The sequence below is a fragment of the Etheostoma spectabile genome, chromosome 23 (genome assembly GCF_008692095.1).
Source record: "Etheostoma spectabile isolate EspeVRDwgs_2016 chromosome 23, UIUC_Espe_1.0, whole genome shotgun sequence".
NCBI lineage: Eukaryota > Metazoa > Chordata > Actinopteri > Perciformes > Percidae > Etheostoma > Etheostoma spectabile.
The window spans coordinates 10,855,026-10,872,176 of record NC_045755.1 but is presented as its reverse complement, the minus strand read 5'-3'; the positions used below and the strand labels follow the sequence as shown (position 1 = coordinate 10,872,176).

Here is a 17,151-nt window from a genome sequence, read left to right as displayed (position 1 = left end):
TCTGAATAATATATGATTTGTCGCCACCCGGTGGTCAGATGGGGCTCAATGGATTTCTAAAATGGTTTACTTTGCAGGCACAAAGGCCTCTGTCATCACTCATCACTCCTTTCACATTTCAGAGCTTTTGGAGAAAGTGATCAAGTGAAACAAAGATGGGATTAATGGCTTTGAACCAGATATGACATAAAAATGAACCTAGAGCCAAATTATTTCACCAAAAATGTCCAATAGTTGATGAGGTTACACCTTCTATTTTCTTCGCTGTTTTATTTACATTGTATGATAGGCAAACATTTTTTTTAAATTTTTGTCAAACATGGAATATGAAGCAACTGTATTCCATTGTTATAAATAACTATTTACTAACAGTGAAATCAGATTCAAACTTATATGAAAGAAAAGGATTGAGCCACTAACTCTGAGTTAAATTGACATCAGTAGCCTAGACTATCACCTGAATTGATGCCAAGTATGTTTGTATGTATGTGTGTATGCATGTATGTATGTATGTATGTATGTATGTATCTATCTATCTATGCATGTACGTATGTATGTATGTATGTACGTATGTATGCATGTATGTATCTATGCATGTATGCATGCATGTATGTATGTATCTATGCATGTATGTATGCATGTATGTATGTATGCATGTATGTATGCATGTATGTATGTATGTATGTATGTATGTATGTATGTATGTATGTATGTATGTATGTATGTATGTTCAAATTTGTATGGCGCATAGTTCAGTAGCTACCTTGAGTTCGGTTTGAACATTATTGACGTCTGGTTTTAAAACACCAGAGTAAGGCAATCAGATATGGCTATGGTTATAGCACAGATATGGTGTCAGTTTGTGCATGCTCGTGCAGAGATTATTTTTTACATGTCCGATGCATCCAAACTTTGCATCCTCCAGTTCATGACCTACAACAAAAATAAAGTTTATCTAAACTGTTCTAACACAACAGAAATGCATCTGCTGGCTTGAAGTTTGTTTGTTTTTATTCTGAGAATTTTAGTAGACTGCTCACCCATTGGAGAACTAACAGATTAAATGTTAGTTTGGAAATGGATATTGACATCAGTGTGAGTCCCAGCCCTGATGAAACAGGAGGCAGAGCAGCAAAGATGCAAAACAGATGCAAGAACTGGTTCTTTGTGATATCCCACTCATCCTCCCAGTAATGGTTTTGCCAACATCCTCCACACTTTCCTTCAGTGCCTTGCTCAAGAGCATTTCAGCAGTTTGGGGAGTCAAGTGTTGGGGCCTTCCAGCATGAACAGCCCTAGTAACATCAGGCCGACCCTGCTGTTAAAATAATGTCTCCCGCACAGTTTAAGGGGTCAAACGTAGATGCCCTCAGGGTTGAGGCTGGAGGACATGGTGCTTTGAAGAGTGCGAAGGTTGCTGGGCAAGAGCCGAGAAGAGCCAAGTCGTTTCAGTGAGCCAGAGTCCCCATCTGTAAAACAAAAACAAAATAAAACCAAAAAAGGGACACAATTTAATTTAACAATCTGACACAACATGCTTGTATCTATGACAATGATGTAAGATCTACTAGCTACTGAGCTTACTGGTAATCCTTTTCAGTGCCTTTGTAAAATATTATGAATTTGATAATACATAACAGTTGACGGGGGATTTTTCTTTTTCTTTTGAGAAAGAAAACAGGCATTTTCCTTTTGCCAGCTGTGAAAGTCTAGCAGCATTTCAGGGTTTCTTGTGATTTGGTCCATGTAATTGGGTTACAGACTTAAGCTGTTATGGCACAGCAGCTCGAAGTCTACAGTCTAATGTGTCATTCTCAGGATGACCACAAGGTGGCACTGTGTACCCGCACATGTGAAGACAATGCAGCATGTACAGCACTTCAGTTTTATAGCTAACTTAATTTTGACTGAACTTTTTGACATGGTGACGGTAATGTGGAAAATCATAGATGCTCCGTTGTGTGTTTGTGTGTGTGTGTGTGTGTGTGTGTGTGTGTACGTGCCGTTGTTGTTTTCTCCTGTAGGTTGAGCAGGCAGCACGGTGACCTTGGTACCAGTCTGCTGAATGAACTGCTGCAGGTTGACCTGCCGTAGCTCTTTTGTCAGCTGCTCCAGCTCCTGCTCCTTCTCCTGTGATGTAGAAAAAAACACAATGACGGCTAAATTAGGTGTTTGCCAAGGCTGGTAAATAATCACTCAATGTGCATTGTGACAAACGAGGACTACTTTTAAAATACAGAGAAATTACCAACAAAAATGGGTCTGACAATACTGATGATATAAAATAACTCAGCTGCTGTACCTAATCTGGATCCTTTTTCTACCTTCACATGACTACATTTACATATTTGCATTGTGACTGATCAGATTTCATATCTGCAGCGAATGAAAAGCGCTAGCTCCGAGATGGTTATGCAACTACAGGCGAGGGATTGTGTACTTACTCAGTCCCCTCTCTAATCAGGCGAAGAATGTTAAAATACCCTCCCTCCCTTCCCATTCTCATTACCTCATGCTTCCCACACCCTACTGGACCTTGCCTGTACATAGAGCACTTTGCTTCATACAAGGATGCACAGAGCCAAGGATCCCCTGCACATTGCTGCAGGCCAGAGATTAAACTTCACTTCACTGCCCACAACTTAATGAGCTTAGATTTCTTTGGCTCCACCTGTGTGCAGAAGTTCCACACAGCAACTTTTGAATGAGCTTTTTGAAAACAGTTTCTTAAATAAAAAAATTCAACATCCTCCACACGTACTGTATTTCGAACTGCCAAGGGTGCTTTAAATTCCTGACAGTTTTGAGGCTTTGGTGTTAAAAAAAATAAAAATAAAAAATACTACACAGTAGAATCTGAGCTGACCTGCAATCTCTGGCTGGATTGGCCTAGCGAGCGTTCCAACGCCCTGCAGCTGCTCTCTAGCCGCGCTGTGTGTTGGCTCTGCATTTCAAGCTCGGCCCTCACTTTCTCCAGCTGGTCTTGCACCTGAAATGAGTGGAAGTGCTTTGTGGAACTTTCTAGCAGAAATGGGCAAAACTAATCCTCACAGTAAATATGTAGGAGGGCTCTTTCATGCTTCAATGTGTTTAGAACTTCAGAATTTGAGTTTCTTTGCTGTGAAAAACAAAGTAGCGTTATGAGTTGTATTCATCTATGTGAAGAATAACATAAGACAGAGATCTTCAACAGGGGGTCGCGACCCCTAGGGGGTCCTCAGAGTTACTGCTGGAGGGTCTCCAATATTTTGATTAATTTGTTTTTAAGTTTATTTTGCTTCCAAAAGTCATGTCTATAAACATACATTAACCCAACATATTATTAGCAAAGACGACTTGACCTAATCATAAAAACAAAAAAACATTTAATTTACAAAACTTAGTGATTGGGCTTACTATAGGTAAAGTAGCCATTATGGTAGCCATCCAAAGATACAGTTAAGCTTAAGGATTCGCTGTGACTTCCACATGTATGTTTAACATTAAAACATGATGTATAAATAATACATAAATATCTATCCATTGTCGTCCATCTGACCCAGTTTAATATGCAACATAATTATATAAAATGGGGGGCCCCTACTCCATCTACTTTATCTTTCAGCTAAGGGGTCCTTGGTCTAAAAACCCCTGACATAGGTTAAGTATAAATGAAACTGAAACTGAGACTTGAAGGACTAGGTTCCTCTCTGTTTGCATGCTATTGTGTGTGTTTTAGACCGGATGGTACCTCCTCCTCATTGACCCTCTGGTTGAGCTCGGCCTCCTGCTGCAGCCGTTCCTGCTCCAGGCCTCCCTCCATGCTCTGCAGAACATGACAGATAAAATAAATAAATAAATAAAAATAAAAAAAACTGGCATGAAAATAGTCTTCATAGAAAACCAAAGTACTTTCATTTTTCAATTCCAAGTTTTCATGCTGTTTAGAAAATCAAATTAGACAGGATCCAGTAGAACCAGGTAGCTTCTCTACGATGCTGAGCTCACCTGTATGTGTGCCAGGTACTCTGAAAGCTTGGCCTCGCAGTCGCGTACGCAGCCCTGCAGCTTCACTAGCTGTTGCCGCAGTTGACGCTCGCTCTCGTGTTCGATCTGCAGCTCGTTCTGCCAGAATTCCTCCTCCTCCATCTCTGCATCGTTCCTCCTCACCTGCTGCTCTAAAAGCAGCAGCTCCCCCTCCAAGTTTTCTCCCTTGTAAGAAAAAAAAAATTAAACTTGAAAACTCTCTAGCCCCAATGTAAAATATGTATTTAAAAAACATTGGTGAAAGGACTAAAAGATGATGCAGGAATGTAACGTGGCATTCACACACACTCAAGAGCTGGGTCAGTGATAAACTGCTATTAATTGTGAATAGGACCTGGCGCGTAGCCCAGCTCCGCCTACTGAGCTACAGAGAATTAAAAAAAGAACATTGTTGTGTGTGATGCAGGTGTTATGGATCTGCACACATAATCTTTTCCTGTAAGTAACAGCACTGGCAGCTGTGGCTTTACTCACTTCATCAGCCATGCCGGTGGCCTCGTCCCAGTCTCGCAGCTCGGCCTCGCAGCCCAGCAGACGGCTCTCCAGTGCCTGGAGATTGTCTCTCTGCAGCTGCACCAGCTGGCTCAGCTCTCTGGCTGGACTTCCAGGTAAAGAAGTCACTCCACCACCTCCAACCCTTCTCAGGTTCAAACTCACACCTCGCTGCTGGGGCTGTTTGGCTGGATGGATGAACAGGTGGGTGGGAGATGAAAGGATGGGGATTGGATGACAGCATGTACACAACTAATAATTATCACTGATAACAGTAAGTTGGGTATACTGACCAAACTAAAAACACACACTACCTTCAGCATCTCTGCTTTTCCCAAATATTTCCCGCAGACCCTTAGCCCCTCCAGTGAAGGTCAGAGACTTGCGTTTGGGTTCCCTTCGTTTAAGTGAGCGGTCTGTCCCTGAGGGGCGGAGTTTGGCCAGAGGTGGCAGACTCTGCCGGTAGAAGCCACGCTCTGGGACGCGAGCCGGCACATCAAAAGTGGGCCGCTCGCTAACAGACGGGCCGGTTCGCTGGAGGATGAGCTGGACATCGCTGGCATACTGACCCCACTTGTTAAGGGACACTACAGGGTTTTCATGTGGAGCCAGGTGACGTTCTGTCTCACGCCATTTCTCGATCAAAGTATACCTGCCGGTGCGTCCTGGGACAAAACAAGAAAATATTTGCATGTAGTGCTTAATTACAAGCTGTGATAACATATTTTCTCAATCAGCTTTTTACTATGAGTGGAGTCTTACGCAAACACAAAGTAATCTTACAAACTGGTTTAAATAATTCATAAGCGTTTTTCTCTAAGTCCCTGTTTTGAAATGGGCAGGGCTCAGTTTGTAAACAGGTAGTGTCCTAAAACTTCCATGCTCTGATTATGATTTTGCATCATTTTAATCAAAACATGACAGCTGTAGAGTTGTTTTTGTCAATTTTAAATCCAATTTATTTCAGCTTTGCTTTTGATTATTGCTTATAAAATGGGTTCCAACCATAGATTGTACAGTATATAAAGAGGGACGACACGCCTCCACTTCCTCCAACTGTACAAAAGTGGTGCCAAAATATCCCAGATACAGGTGCTTCCATCTTGTAATTTTAAAGCCAGAGTCTGCGGAGTAGTGTGGATAAGCGGTATCAAAGTCCCGCCTATAAACCCACCTGACCAATTGCGAGTCAATCACAGCTATCAATAAGGATCATGATGTTTCACAGCGTTTTTATAGCATCAAATAACTAATTAAAATGCAAATTATCAGAAAAATAAAGACTCGAACAACCTAAAATGACAGAAACCATCTTTGAGAAAAATGTATTTGACGTGTACTTAAGATTGTTTAGTTTGGCCCATGTCCCATCTGCTAACATGGAAAGGGCAGGATTTATGTCCGATACAGCAGCCAGCTACCAGGGAGCGATTGAGATATTTTGTCTTAATTTGTACAATTTATGCATCAACCCCTTGTTTCAACAGTCCTTCGTCTAATTCAGCTCACACTTGTTCAGTAAAACTTTTTCTGTTGTGGTTGGTATTGCTCTCTCCTTGGGGGGTCCCTCCGACCTGTGGTGTTTCCCCAAAGATCTATTCTTGGCCCCTTGGACACATGAATCACTTTCATTGTTATGCTGATGACAGCCATATTTATGGCCTGTAAAGTAACATGCATCATTTAATGACTACCATTTTATTTAATACTATTTGTGTACGTTGTCGGGGTGCACACTCTCTGTGATAAGAAGTTACTGTAAGCACACAAAAGACAGAACAAATGCATTAAACTCTTTCACAAATCTCCCACGCTTGTGCAGCATCGGTAGTTTCAAAGAACTTTACCAGGACGGTTAGTGAAAAATTCAACTCAACAAACAGTAATTGTGTTGGCGGTGAGGGCTACACTCAATGGTTTACTGCTCTGTGTGTGTGTGTGTGTGTGTGTGTGTGTGTGTGTGTGTGTGTGTGTGTGTGTGTGTGTGTGTGTGTGTGTGTGTGTACATATAGAGAACAGTAAAACACTGCCCAATGCCTCCTCACTCCCATCTTCCACAGTAAGGCTCCTTGTAAAAGAGGCACATTCATTGCTACAGCCATTCACATCAAAGTGCCCTAGCCTGGACAAAAGGAACAGAGAACACAAAGAATAGTAAATGCCATAACTCCTGCTACACTGTCACCATAGAAAACACACATGTTTTAACTCTGAGAAAAATCTATCTATGGGAGTTAGTGAGAAATCCCCGTTTTAAAAACAGTACACATCTTTCAGTTTGATGAAATCATATGTATATGGTATTGGATTCCCAGCTACAGTATAAAACACAATACAACCCAGTCAATGAGCAACAGAGAATGAGTGTCAATTTATTCAGCTGCAATTACAGCACGTAAGTAAACCAAAGTCTGCAGCATGACTCATCTCGTTTTGTGCAGCCCGTTTATGGTGAAAATCCCTTTGTGCCCTCTGGCCACTTTTCATTTTACTGCAATTTATCATCTCCAGTATGTCTGACAACCTGCCTGGCCAATATCGGACACAACCCAGATAGAAGAATATCCCCATAGGGATTTATTTTGGACTAAATATCATTCTCACCATTTTAGTTTAGGTTATTAAGCATTGGAGCCCTATGCAGAGGATTTCATCTTATGTTTTTGTCATGTCATTAGGGGTCCAAGCCTGAAGGGCCCTGAACCGGTAGCAAAGCTACGCGGTTCACACGGCAGGGCTGTGGAACCCTATTGTTTTTCTAAGGATTCATCATCTTCTCCTAACGCTACAGCCTAAACTGTACATGGTGGCGGTGTGTCATTTTCAGGACTGGTCCATAACTCCGAAAGGACCTCAGGCGCAATTGACACACTTCCACCAATAGGTGGCGCTATAGCAGAAAACAACGCTTTTGGCCTTATAACTCCCAAATCGTACATATAAAAACCATGTATCCATGCGTTCCCTGGAACCAACTGAATTTCCTGATATAGGCCACGGCCATACATAGCATCTCCAGACCGACCTGACAAAAAGTTGTTAGAAGAATATTTATAGAATAAAAATTGTGCATATTACGCACAAACAAATTTGTGTAGCTAACTATGAAAACACTAACTCTGCCATATCTCGGTCCAAATAAAGGGTGTTGAAGCCAAACTTTAGATTATTCCTTGGTATGACCCTCTGAGGCTACCGAACAAATTTCACAAATATTGGCCACTAGAGGGCGCTACAAGTACAACATGTTTACATCTCATGAACGGCTCATCTGATTTTTACTAAATTTGATGGGTACCATCTAGGGCCACTCCTGAGTTATTCACAGAATTTTGCTACGTTAAAGTATGCACATTTGACAACCAAACTAATTTTAACTAGCAAGCTACCAAACACATATCATATTATATCTTTGCCAAATTAAATGTTATCAGCAAAAGACTTGAGAACAGTGTTTTACATCTCTCCACAAAGCTCTGTACCAAATTTGGCAAAGATTGGCCATTAGGGGACTATAATCAACATTTATTTGTTTTGTCTAAAAACTCAATTTATTTAAAATTTATTTTATTATTTATTTAAATATCGTCACAGTAAATGCTATCAACTCTGTACCAAATTTAGTAAAGATAGGCCATTAGGGGGCGCTATAATCAACATAGACCATTTTGGGCCATTTATCCCTTCTGAGGTTCAGTATGTCAAATATGACCCCAAACAACACTTTTGATTCATAACTTTTTAACTTAATAATATATCTAGTAGAACCATATGGTATTTTGGAGCTAAAAGCTAACAGTGGCCCCGCTCTGCTAATGTCTATGTTGTCTTCTTTTCCCTTACAGAAGGTTTTGTATCCAGCCTAGAAGCCCAGAGTTTTTCATTGTGCAATTAATTCATACTGTTACATGCAAGATTGATACACTGTATGTAAGAAATGTAAAAATGTTGTCCTCTATATGAGTTATAATGTTCAATATGTTTGTTTTTGCACTGGATGACTCCAAATAAATAGAACTGTTTTAGACAACACAAATGTTTGTGTGGCATTGTTGTGTGTGTGATATCAATATATCTGTGAGATTCCATGAGATTTTATTTATTTATTTGTCTTTATGGTCCTACAACCTTTTTAACATTCAAGTGACCTCAGTACAGCAAAAATATTCTAACAGCCAAGTTTTTCCTGAAAAGAAATAATGTTCATAGATTACAAGATTGATGTTTTACAAGCTTTTATAGAAAATAAAACTCAGACTGACCAGAGGTTGTCAAAAATGCTTTAGGGCTCTGGGATATTTGCAACGGCATTTACAGCCAACGTTACGGCTCGCACCTCTTGATATTTCCCACATTACGCTTTGAGTTCCGCTTTCGCGCGCTCCATTGGTTCGCTGATGTCGACTCACGTCGGTGCGACTGGCGAGATGAGGCTTGGACGCCGGTCATAACTGCTTGCAGTTCTAGTTGGTTTTTGTTTCTATAATGTGCTGTAAAACCCCCATCTTATAACCAATAATAATTCACGTCTTTCTCATATTGTTGTAGTAAGTACTTTTAAGCTTACCAATGGCTTGTGCCAAAGCAATGACTACTTCCTGGCATGTGGTGAACTCCGTGACCCCGCACACGATGCGCTGCACTCCGTCCACCCACACTTTCAGCTCCATGGCCTTCATCCAGAGGCCCTCATTCCTCCACACCACAAACTGTCCATCCTTAGAAAGGAAAAAAGAAAAAACTGTTTTCAGTGCAACCAAAGATTCTGTATAACTAAAGATAGCGCATTACACACATTACATGCTGCCCCTGTCTCCTGAGTGGGCTCGGTCTCGTTTGTATGTGTAGTGAACGTCATGTGGGTGGATGACAAGTTATATTTGCATGTATTCATATTTTCTATTGCTAACATTATATACATTTATACAGCTAATAGCCCTAGTAGCATTATGGAAATAAGTTATCTGTGTTGTTTGCGATTGTTAGTTGACTTTAGCCTATCTGTGTTGCCAGATGTCATGAAATATTGTTCATGAGACTGAAACAGGTCTCAAACTAATTTAATTTTCTCCTGATTCATCCATCTGATGAATGCCATTTGAGAGAAATGCGGACGTGAAAAAGGGGTCAAATATTTACTTTGGTGATCATGTGGGAAAAGAATGAGTATATCAACATAATCTGTATTCATGTTCACATCTCCCATTGGAATCAATACACCCAGAACCTGCTGTTAGTCTCCTCTCCTTGTAAAACAAAAAACCTTAAAGCTGCACTGCAACTGCTAACATATTAGCAATATCAACTTCATACAGTGATAAAATGTCAATGGTGTGTTTACAGTGCTGCCCCCCAAGTGACCAAAATATTGCAGGTTTAATAACTCAATTTGTTTGCTTGAAATCATCAATTTGGCCAATAGAATTTTTCACAATATGATTGCACTAAAAGTCTATATCCCAGCCCTTTATCGCCTCAGCCTCATGTTTCAATCAGTCACTTTCTACATTTCCCAAAATGACTTACAATGACATGACACTAGACAACATACTTGGATTTTGCAGTAACACCAGTGTGCTTTAAACGCAACTCTCACAACAAGTTACAACACTTGTTCTTCTGAAGCGGTTTCCTGTAAGGCTGCTGATGAATTGCTGCGAAAACACACTTGTGGTGCAGTGATTGTGACCGTCTAACAGGCCTCATGCAATATATTTTTCATCTGCTGGTGTTGGTGCAGAAAAGCATGCACGCTGAATGAGAGCCATTTCAAACTGCTGACACAAGCACCTCAGCAGCGAGGCAGTCATTACGAACCTGGCAAGGCCACGACAGCAGGGCCAGAGCAACAGAGCAGTAAAGGAGCTGCTACCTAATGCTCCCGACTATTGCAACCCTACTGGGCAGCAGCCCTCCTTTTTCTTGACTGGGCCATCAGCTCAGCTCTGATCCTTGACGACCATATCACTGGAGTCCTCCCTTCACAATTTAGGTGCCTTCCATCTTCATCACAGCTGGAATGAGACTCCCATCCCTCCTGCAATTTAACTACCAGTCCCCCTCAAGGCCTTTTCCAACTGCATTACATTGTACATTCCTCTGCACTAAAAACACCTGGTAAGGGCAAGACCTGCCTTTGGTAGGGAACAGTATGATTTGTAATTGTATGGACAAATAGTGCAGGATGATCTGAACCCAGATGCCTGTTACAGCACCATAAATTACACTATACACATGAATACATCTCAGCTGAATTCAGGACCAAAGAGGAGAAATTAAAGAAAAAAAGGGGAATGAAGGTGAAACAAATGGATACACAAATCATAGAAGAAGGTTTGAGGTTGCCACACAGAAGCACAGAAACAGAAACACTTTTAGGATGACAAAGAAACAATATTCATTGTGGTCGCGGTTCAGGGAGAAAGTCAGGGCAGGAAACATGTCATCCTTACTATAAGATTATCCTCTCAGCAAGAGGTGAATTCAGTAAAACCCTTTCTAATCTGGATGCATTGTTCATTGGAAAAGTTGGACTTGGAAGAGTATTCCAAAACATTATTATTGCAATGAATTTGCAGTCAGCTTAACAAAAGCTCTGTGACATGGTTTTGCAACATAAGAAGATGTGATGATGCCTTTAAAACTGCCACAGCTGCAGCTGAAATGTTGAGATGTGATGTTTATTCAATGACGGGTGATATCGAAATCACACCAGGAGGAAGAGCTGGTGTTGACACAAGCTTGTAAATCTGTTCCCTCCCTCCTATCTCCCTCTCACACATGGATACACATACACACACACACTTGTGATGTGCACATCTATGTGAAAAGTCGTGTGATTCACTCCTCTGTGATATAATCATCATGAACAATCCAGAGAGCAAAATAAGCTGCAGCAAATTCATTTTGACTTCATTCAAGTCCAAGTGAGTCAACAACAACATACTCAGATATGCAAATCTTCATAAATGAAAAGGTGAAAAATATAGGCATGATTATGTTATTATAAAAATGGTAACAAGAGACTGGGTCTGGCAGGGTGCCACATAAGGACTCCTTTTCAGGACTAAAAATCCCCTTTTCCACCAAGGTAACACTTATATTTAATTAATAGATTATTCAGATCCTTGGAGACACTTCTAAGCTACGAGTGCAGACTGTGGCTTGCTAAAATATCAAACATAATCATAAAATGTAGAAAATATTTGGTTAAATCTGATCTCACTAACACATTTGTGTGTAGTGCTTTTGTTGAATTAACTTAATTTCTCGATTTGCATGCTCCCACTAGTCCTAGACACAAATATCACAACATCTGCTGATGGGCATGAGAAGCAGTGTGCAGCGCCATAGGAGCAGGCAGCTGTGCAGAAGCAGATGTTCTTTAGTCAAACTGAGCAGGTCTATAGGTTATATACTTTGATCTTTGATGTTGAAACAGTCTTTTCATAACCATTCAATGGCTAACTTCACCGGGAATCTAAATCTTGTACCTCTGACCTGAAGTACACTTTTAGACACTGTGACCTGGGAGCCTATGAGGTCAACGTAAAACTAATCGCAAGCTCTGCACAACAGCATCACCACTGCAGTCTGTTTTCCTTGTGGAAACGAGCTTCGATTTTCTTTACCCCGCTAATAACTTCCAACACTTGAAATCACTAAGAAGCTCACCACCCCTCAGCCACCTCTGTGCCTCTTTTCACAGCCGTTGCTGCTATTGTTCAGAATTTTCATCATTCTATTTCCATACTTTCTCGCTGGTTATGTCTTTGATCTAAATTACCATCACTTTGAAGCCCCTGCTGCCACAGTGTGAATAAATAAATCATACATGCTACATGGTGAGTGTACACAAATTAGTATGCTGCAAACATGTGTGGTTCTATTTCGGTTCAGCTTCCTTGTAAATTGTATACTTTCCAAATTTAGTGTCAGACTGAGCTACAACTCTCCTCAGCGAGTAACCTCAGAACCTGTGGGATAGGTGCCATAGCTTTTGGAATTTCCTTTTCCATTAGTCACAGTTTAATAAACACACGGACTCAATGCTTCACATTCCAACTGCTTACTGAATCCAGCATGTAGTCATCCATTCACAGAGGATCAAGGACAGTAAAGTTCACCCTACAACAGGCAGAGATACTACAGGTAGAATTATGTTTATAAAGCTTCCAATCAGTGTGAGGCTGTGTGTTTTTTGTTGATATTTGTAGTTTGGGACAACTTTTGCTGCGGCCATCTGGTTTCAGACATGAAGAAGACCGTTGAGTTAAACTTAGTCGTGACTTCAGTCTGCCTCCCCTGAAGTTTCATTCTCAGGATGCCACAAGAAGGCAGAGCTAGGGAGGGGACACAGTGTGGCACGTCAGTGTTTCATTTATGGATTTCCATTAAAACGGATAGTGATTCACAAGACGGATCAACACAAAAATACCACTTAAAAACCTTTTCAATATCCCAGAGATAAGCATATTAAGAAAAATGTGATTTGATAATTTAATTTGTAAATGTTTTTTAATGTCACACTAACTGCCAAACTGGGTTAAAATGCAAAATGCCCACCAAAGACTTAATATCCTGCCTTGCTTCAGCCCAGTGCTCCCACACTCAATCACCTAATTACACTTTAACCAACTCATTGATTAAGTCTGATCCCCCCTGACCCTGGCTTATTTCTCCAAGCACCCTACCAACAACAAACATGCACATTGCTATAGCACAAGCCCAATGTGAAACATTATTGTAGATTCCAATTGCACTTGTGTCACTTTGAAAATATAATCATTATTAAATGGAAAACCTTTGTGAAAACAAGAATACATTTTGGTTAATTTATCTATAATTCCATTAGAAGCCTTTTATGAACAATGTACTTGAAGTGTGCCAACAATGAAGGGTTAATGTATTAATGATAATCATTGAAATTTTAAATATACAAAATACTATTTAATTTTAGCTATTTTGAGACACTATTAAGTTGTAATTAGGTGTGCATACAGAAAGTACATATTTTTATAGAGATTATGTCTTTTTTTAAAGTAAATTTTCTTTCGCATTTAAAATAGCATAGTTTTATTAGTAAAGATATCATAGCATACTTCTGAGTCAAACTATTCTTACATACAATAAGAATAGCAATACATATGAAAAGGTGATTTTAGTGACTTTGTGTCATAAAGACAGCAGCAGCAGTAATGAGCAGTTCAACAACAGACGATGATGAAATCTGGGGCCAGATTTTAAAGCAACAAGAAGGTTGAGGCAGCAAGAGGGGGTCCACTGAAACAAGTGGTGCACAGACAAAAGAGCATGCTGCTGTGTGTGTGTGTGTGTGTGTGTGTGTGTGTGTGTGTGTGTGTGTGTGTGTGTGTGTGTGTGTGTGTGTGTGTGTGTGCGCGCCCACATGGCTATAGCGGCATGACTGAATGCAAACAATCCCTCACCATGGTGACAGAGCTCTGGCTTTGTCAGAGGCCTTACACAGATGACTGGATTGATTGGAGGGCACGGTCTGGGAAAGTAGACCAAACAATCACTAACAATTAAGAAGCAACCCATGCTTCCCTGTCACTTCCTCTTTTGTTTCCTCCGAATGTGGGCTACGATAAAAAGTGAAGGTGTGTACTGCAGCAGGGCTTTTCAAACTCCAGAGGAAGGGGGGTGTTGCTGGGATGTCTCCGAGTTGGTCTTCTGGTGGTGATTAAATACATCATACATTTTAGTTGACCTCCAAAAGGAGAAATTCATCTCTGGCTGTAGCCTACAGGGCTACTTTAAGTGAATAAACACACACCTAATTTATTACAAAGCCTCTCTTAGAGAACTTTTTTCCTATGCCGTGACTATTAGTCTCACAATTCCAGACCTTCCTCCACAGCACTGTGAAGGAAAAAAATATTGTACGTCGGAAGAAATACTTAGTTCGCAGAAGCCACATTTTGTTGTGCAAAATGTAGGTCAAGTGACGTATCAAAGACCTTTTATGTTCTATTGTTGTATTGCAAAGTGCACCTACTACAAACAGACATGAGTCTTGCCCTTGTTTCCATCACAATATTGTGCTTCAAGGACTTTCTACTCTTACTGTAGCTGGATGACTCAGTTGAAGGAGCTCTGATTAAAGCCACTGCTGAGTGAGCGCTTATTGCCCAACTCTATTAAGAGATTCATCATTGCAGGGCTCAGCAGAACCACTCACACACTGACCACTCACTCACTCATTTCCTGCTGGCTCATGGAGCAGGTATGTTGCCATGTGGAACATCACTCCATTTAAGGACGTATTCTTGTGTGAAATATGAAGTAATAGTAAGTCATGAAAATGGTCTTGCCACATTAGGGTAGTATTTAAAAAGGGAGCATAAGGAGAAAACCCATGAATAAACACACTCTTGCGAAAATAAAGTTACGCAACTAGAGCTGACCAGTGTGCGTTAGTTGTTCTGTTTGTTTTTCTGTCTTCCAGATATAGGCTACTATGAAAAAAAGGATGTTCAGTAAAAAACTTGGCTGCATAATTGAGGTAATGTAAAAGCCTATAATTCTTGTTTTAATAGCAGCGGATTTTAAAAGGTTATAGCTTGTGCTGACGCATTCGAGCCACAGCAGATAGTGAATGCATTCCGCCCTGTGTAAAACCCAACAACATACCTGTTTTCAGCAGTAGATCACTGTGTGTCAGGGCATTTGAAACTCTGTTGTGCGATAGCCTCAGTATTTCTCTCCGGGTTCAAATCCGGTACTTTGCGTTGCATGTTATGCGGGTTAAATGCGGGAGATTCTGTTTATCCGCGCTGCTCCGCGCCTGCATCAGATCTGTGCGCACGTCCCCGCCTTTAAAACCCGTGGATGTAAACATGCGTCCATCCGGTCATTGGACATCCGACATGGGGCTCTCAACATCTGCCGCTCTGTCCGTTAGCCTGCTGCTCTGATCTTCTGTGAGGGAGGACCACAGAGCTTGTTGTAAATTGCATCGGAACTGAACTGGGACACCGCAAGGCATGATGGACCGGTTAAAGCTGCAACGCACTGGCGACGCAAATGGACACCGAGATCTACTCAGCTCTCTGATGCAGTTTGCAGTCACTGTTGAAGCTGGAGGAATCAAGACAGGTATTTTTTAAGATAAAAAGTAGCTTTTTCAGGACCACAAAGACATATCAGTTCCTGAAAGAGTTTTTTAAAGGCCTTTGTCACCCTCCAATAACATTTAGGCTATTTGGGTTTCTTTTTAGGTTTTAGGTTTTATTTTTTATTTTTGACAGTGTGGCTTGGTTTTCAATAAAAGCTTTAGTTTTTAGTATTTTAGTCACATGGGTTATATTAATTAAAACCCCTCATGTTTGAAGACATAGAAATGTCTGATTACATCTACTTAACTTATTCTCCCTTATTAAAAAAAAATCCAGAATTTAATGTGCAAATATGCATTTTAATTTTTGTTTCCTAACGTTAGCTACTGGATTGTCTTCTACTTCACTGAAAACTATGTGTGCACGTTTCTACCGTCGACTAGGACAGTTCTGAACCGTGATTGGCTTCAGACTAGTTGTGATGTCACAAAATCCTGTTCTCATGTACACAGCTCCAAGGTGAACTGACTTTTCCAGGTCAATGTGGTTTCTAGTGTTAATCTAAACTCTGTGCGTGCACACAGACAGACACACACATTATTCTGCACAGTACAGATGAAACAATCAAAGTAACAATAAATACACTTTTTTTTTATTAAGAGGGACTTTAAACGTCCCTTTGATAGTGTCTTTCTTCCATAGAGATCATGTTTATGCAGTGTTTTACTGGGGGGGGGATATATTTAAAAGTGTATCCACAATAGAGCCTTCTAGGCAACTCTGCATGCTCAGCAGACATTTACCTTCGTTAATCTTGATTTTTTTTTAGATTTAGAAAAAAACTGATACAAAACCATTTGACAGTATGAAATATTGCATGTTAGCAGCTGGATGCATCATTTCACCAAAGATACAGCTAGATAATTGGAAGCTTTGGGCTCTCCACCTAAATGCACTTCTGTGTAGCTGCACAACATGCGGTGGATTGAATTTAAGAAGTTAGGTCATGAAACAGTGAATAGAGATTCATTTATTTATTTCTCAAAGAAATGTGTAATTCCAGCCAAATGTTTATATTCCATTTCCCCTCACATTTCATGTCCTGTTGCTGTTTAGGGCTCCATGGCAACAGCCACTAAGCATCACTTCTTTGTGGTCATTATACAGCCCAGACATATTGTCTAGCACCAATACGCTTCAAATTCACTTCTCTTACAATTTTCTCGCCTTTTTACAGCAGCAGCATGTAAGAAAATTAAAAGAATAGTGTCTTATGTGTTTGTTTGTGTGGGTGTGTTTGTCCTTATTTAAATACCAGTCAACACTTGTGTCTTCATGTCTCACAGCATTAATCACGACAACCGCCTGTTGGGCTGATCAGGCAGAATCTCAGATAATCTTCAGCTTTCCAGTTTATTGTAAATTTCAGTGCAGATATGACACAGGACTGTTCAGTCTGAAAAAGTACATTTTCTTTTGAGGAAATTTCAACAAAATAATTGCTGCATCTAGTTTAGTTTAATCGGTTCTTTGATGCTCAATTAAGCTGTCTCTG

The 17,151-nt window shown here is 40.4% G+C and overlaps 1 protein-coding gene across 2 annotated transcripts; it reads right to left on the bottom strand.

Moving 5' to 3' along the window:
• Positions 1-531: 531 nt before the first annotated feature.
• On the bottom strand, positions 532-15,583 carry rassf8b (Ras association domain family member 8b). Of its 2 annotated transcripts, none has more exons than XM_032505041.1 (9): positions 15,172-15,583; positions 9,086-9,236; positions 4,833-5,183; positions 4,501-4,706; positions 3,988-4,191; positions 3,731-3,805; positions 2,867-2,989; positions 2,004-2,130; positions 532-1,469 (listed from the first exon to the last, which is right to left on the bottom strand). In XM_032505041.1, exons 2-9 carry the CDS (start codon positions 9,195-9,197, stop codon positions 1,354-1,356), a joined length of 1,314 nt encoding a protein of 437 aa, XP_032360932.1. In that variant the 5' UTR covers positions 9,198-9,236; positions 15,172-15,583; the 3' UTR covers positions 532-1,353. The 2 variants fall into 2 exon arrangements, with proteins under 2 accessions (XP_032360932.1, XP_032360933.1); XM_032505042.1 differs by having other exon boundaries at positions 532-1,470; positions 2,008-2,130.
• Positions 15,584-17,151: the final 1,568 nt, after the last annotated feature.

Excerpts from the sequence above, each read along its gene's own strand:
- rassf8b (XM_032505041.1), bottom strand. The coding sequence starts at position 9,197 with ATGAAGGCCATGGAGCTGAAAGTGTGGGTGGACGGAGTGCAGCGCATC. Across the intron at positions 2,990-3,730 it reads AGAGGGTCAATGAGGAGGAG|GTGCAAGACCAGCTGGAGAA; the intron begins GTACCATCCGGT and ends CACTCATTTCAG. Across the intron at positions 1,470-2,003 it reads TACAGGAGAAAACAACAACG|ATGGGGACTCTGGCTCACTG; the intron begins GCACGTACACAC and ends TTTGTTTTACAG.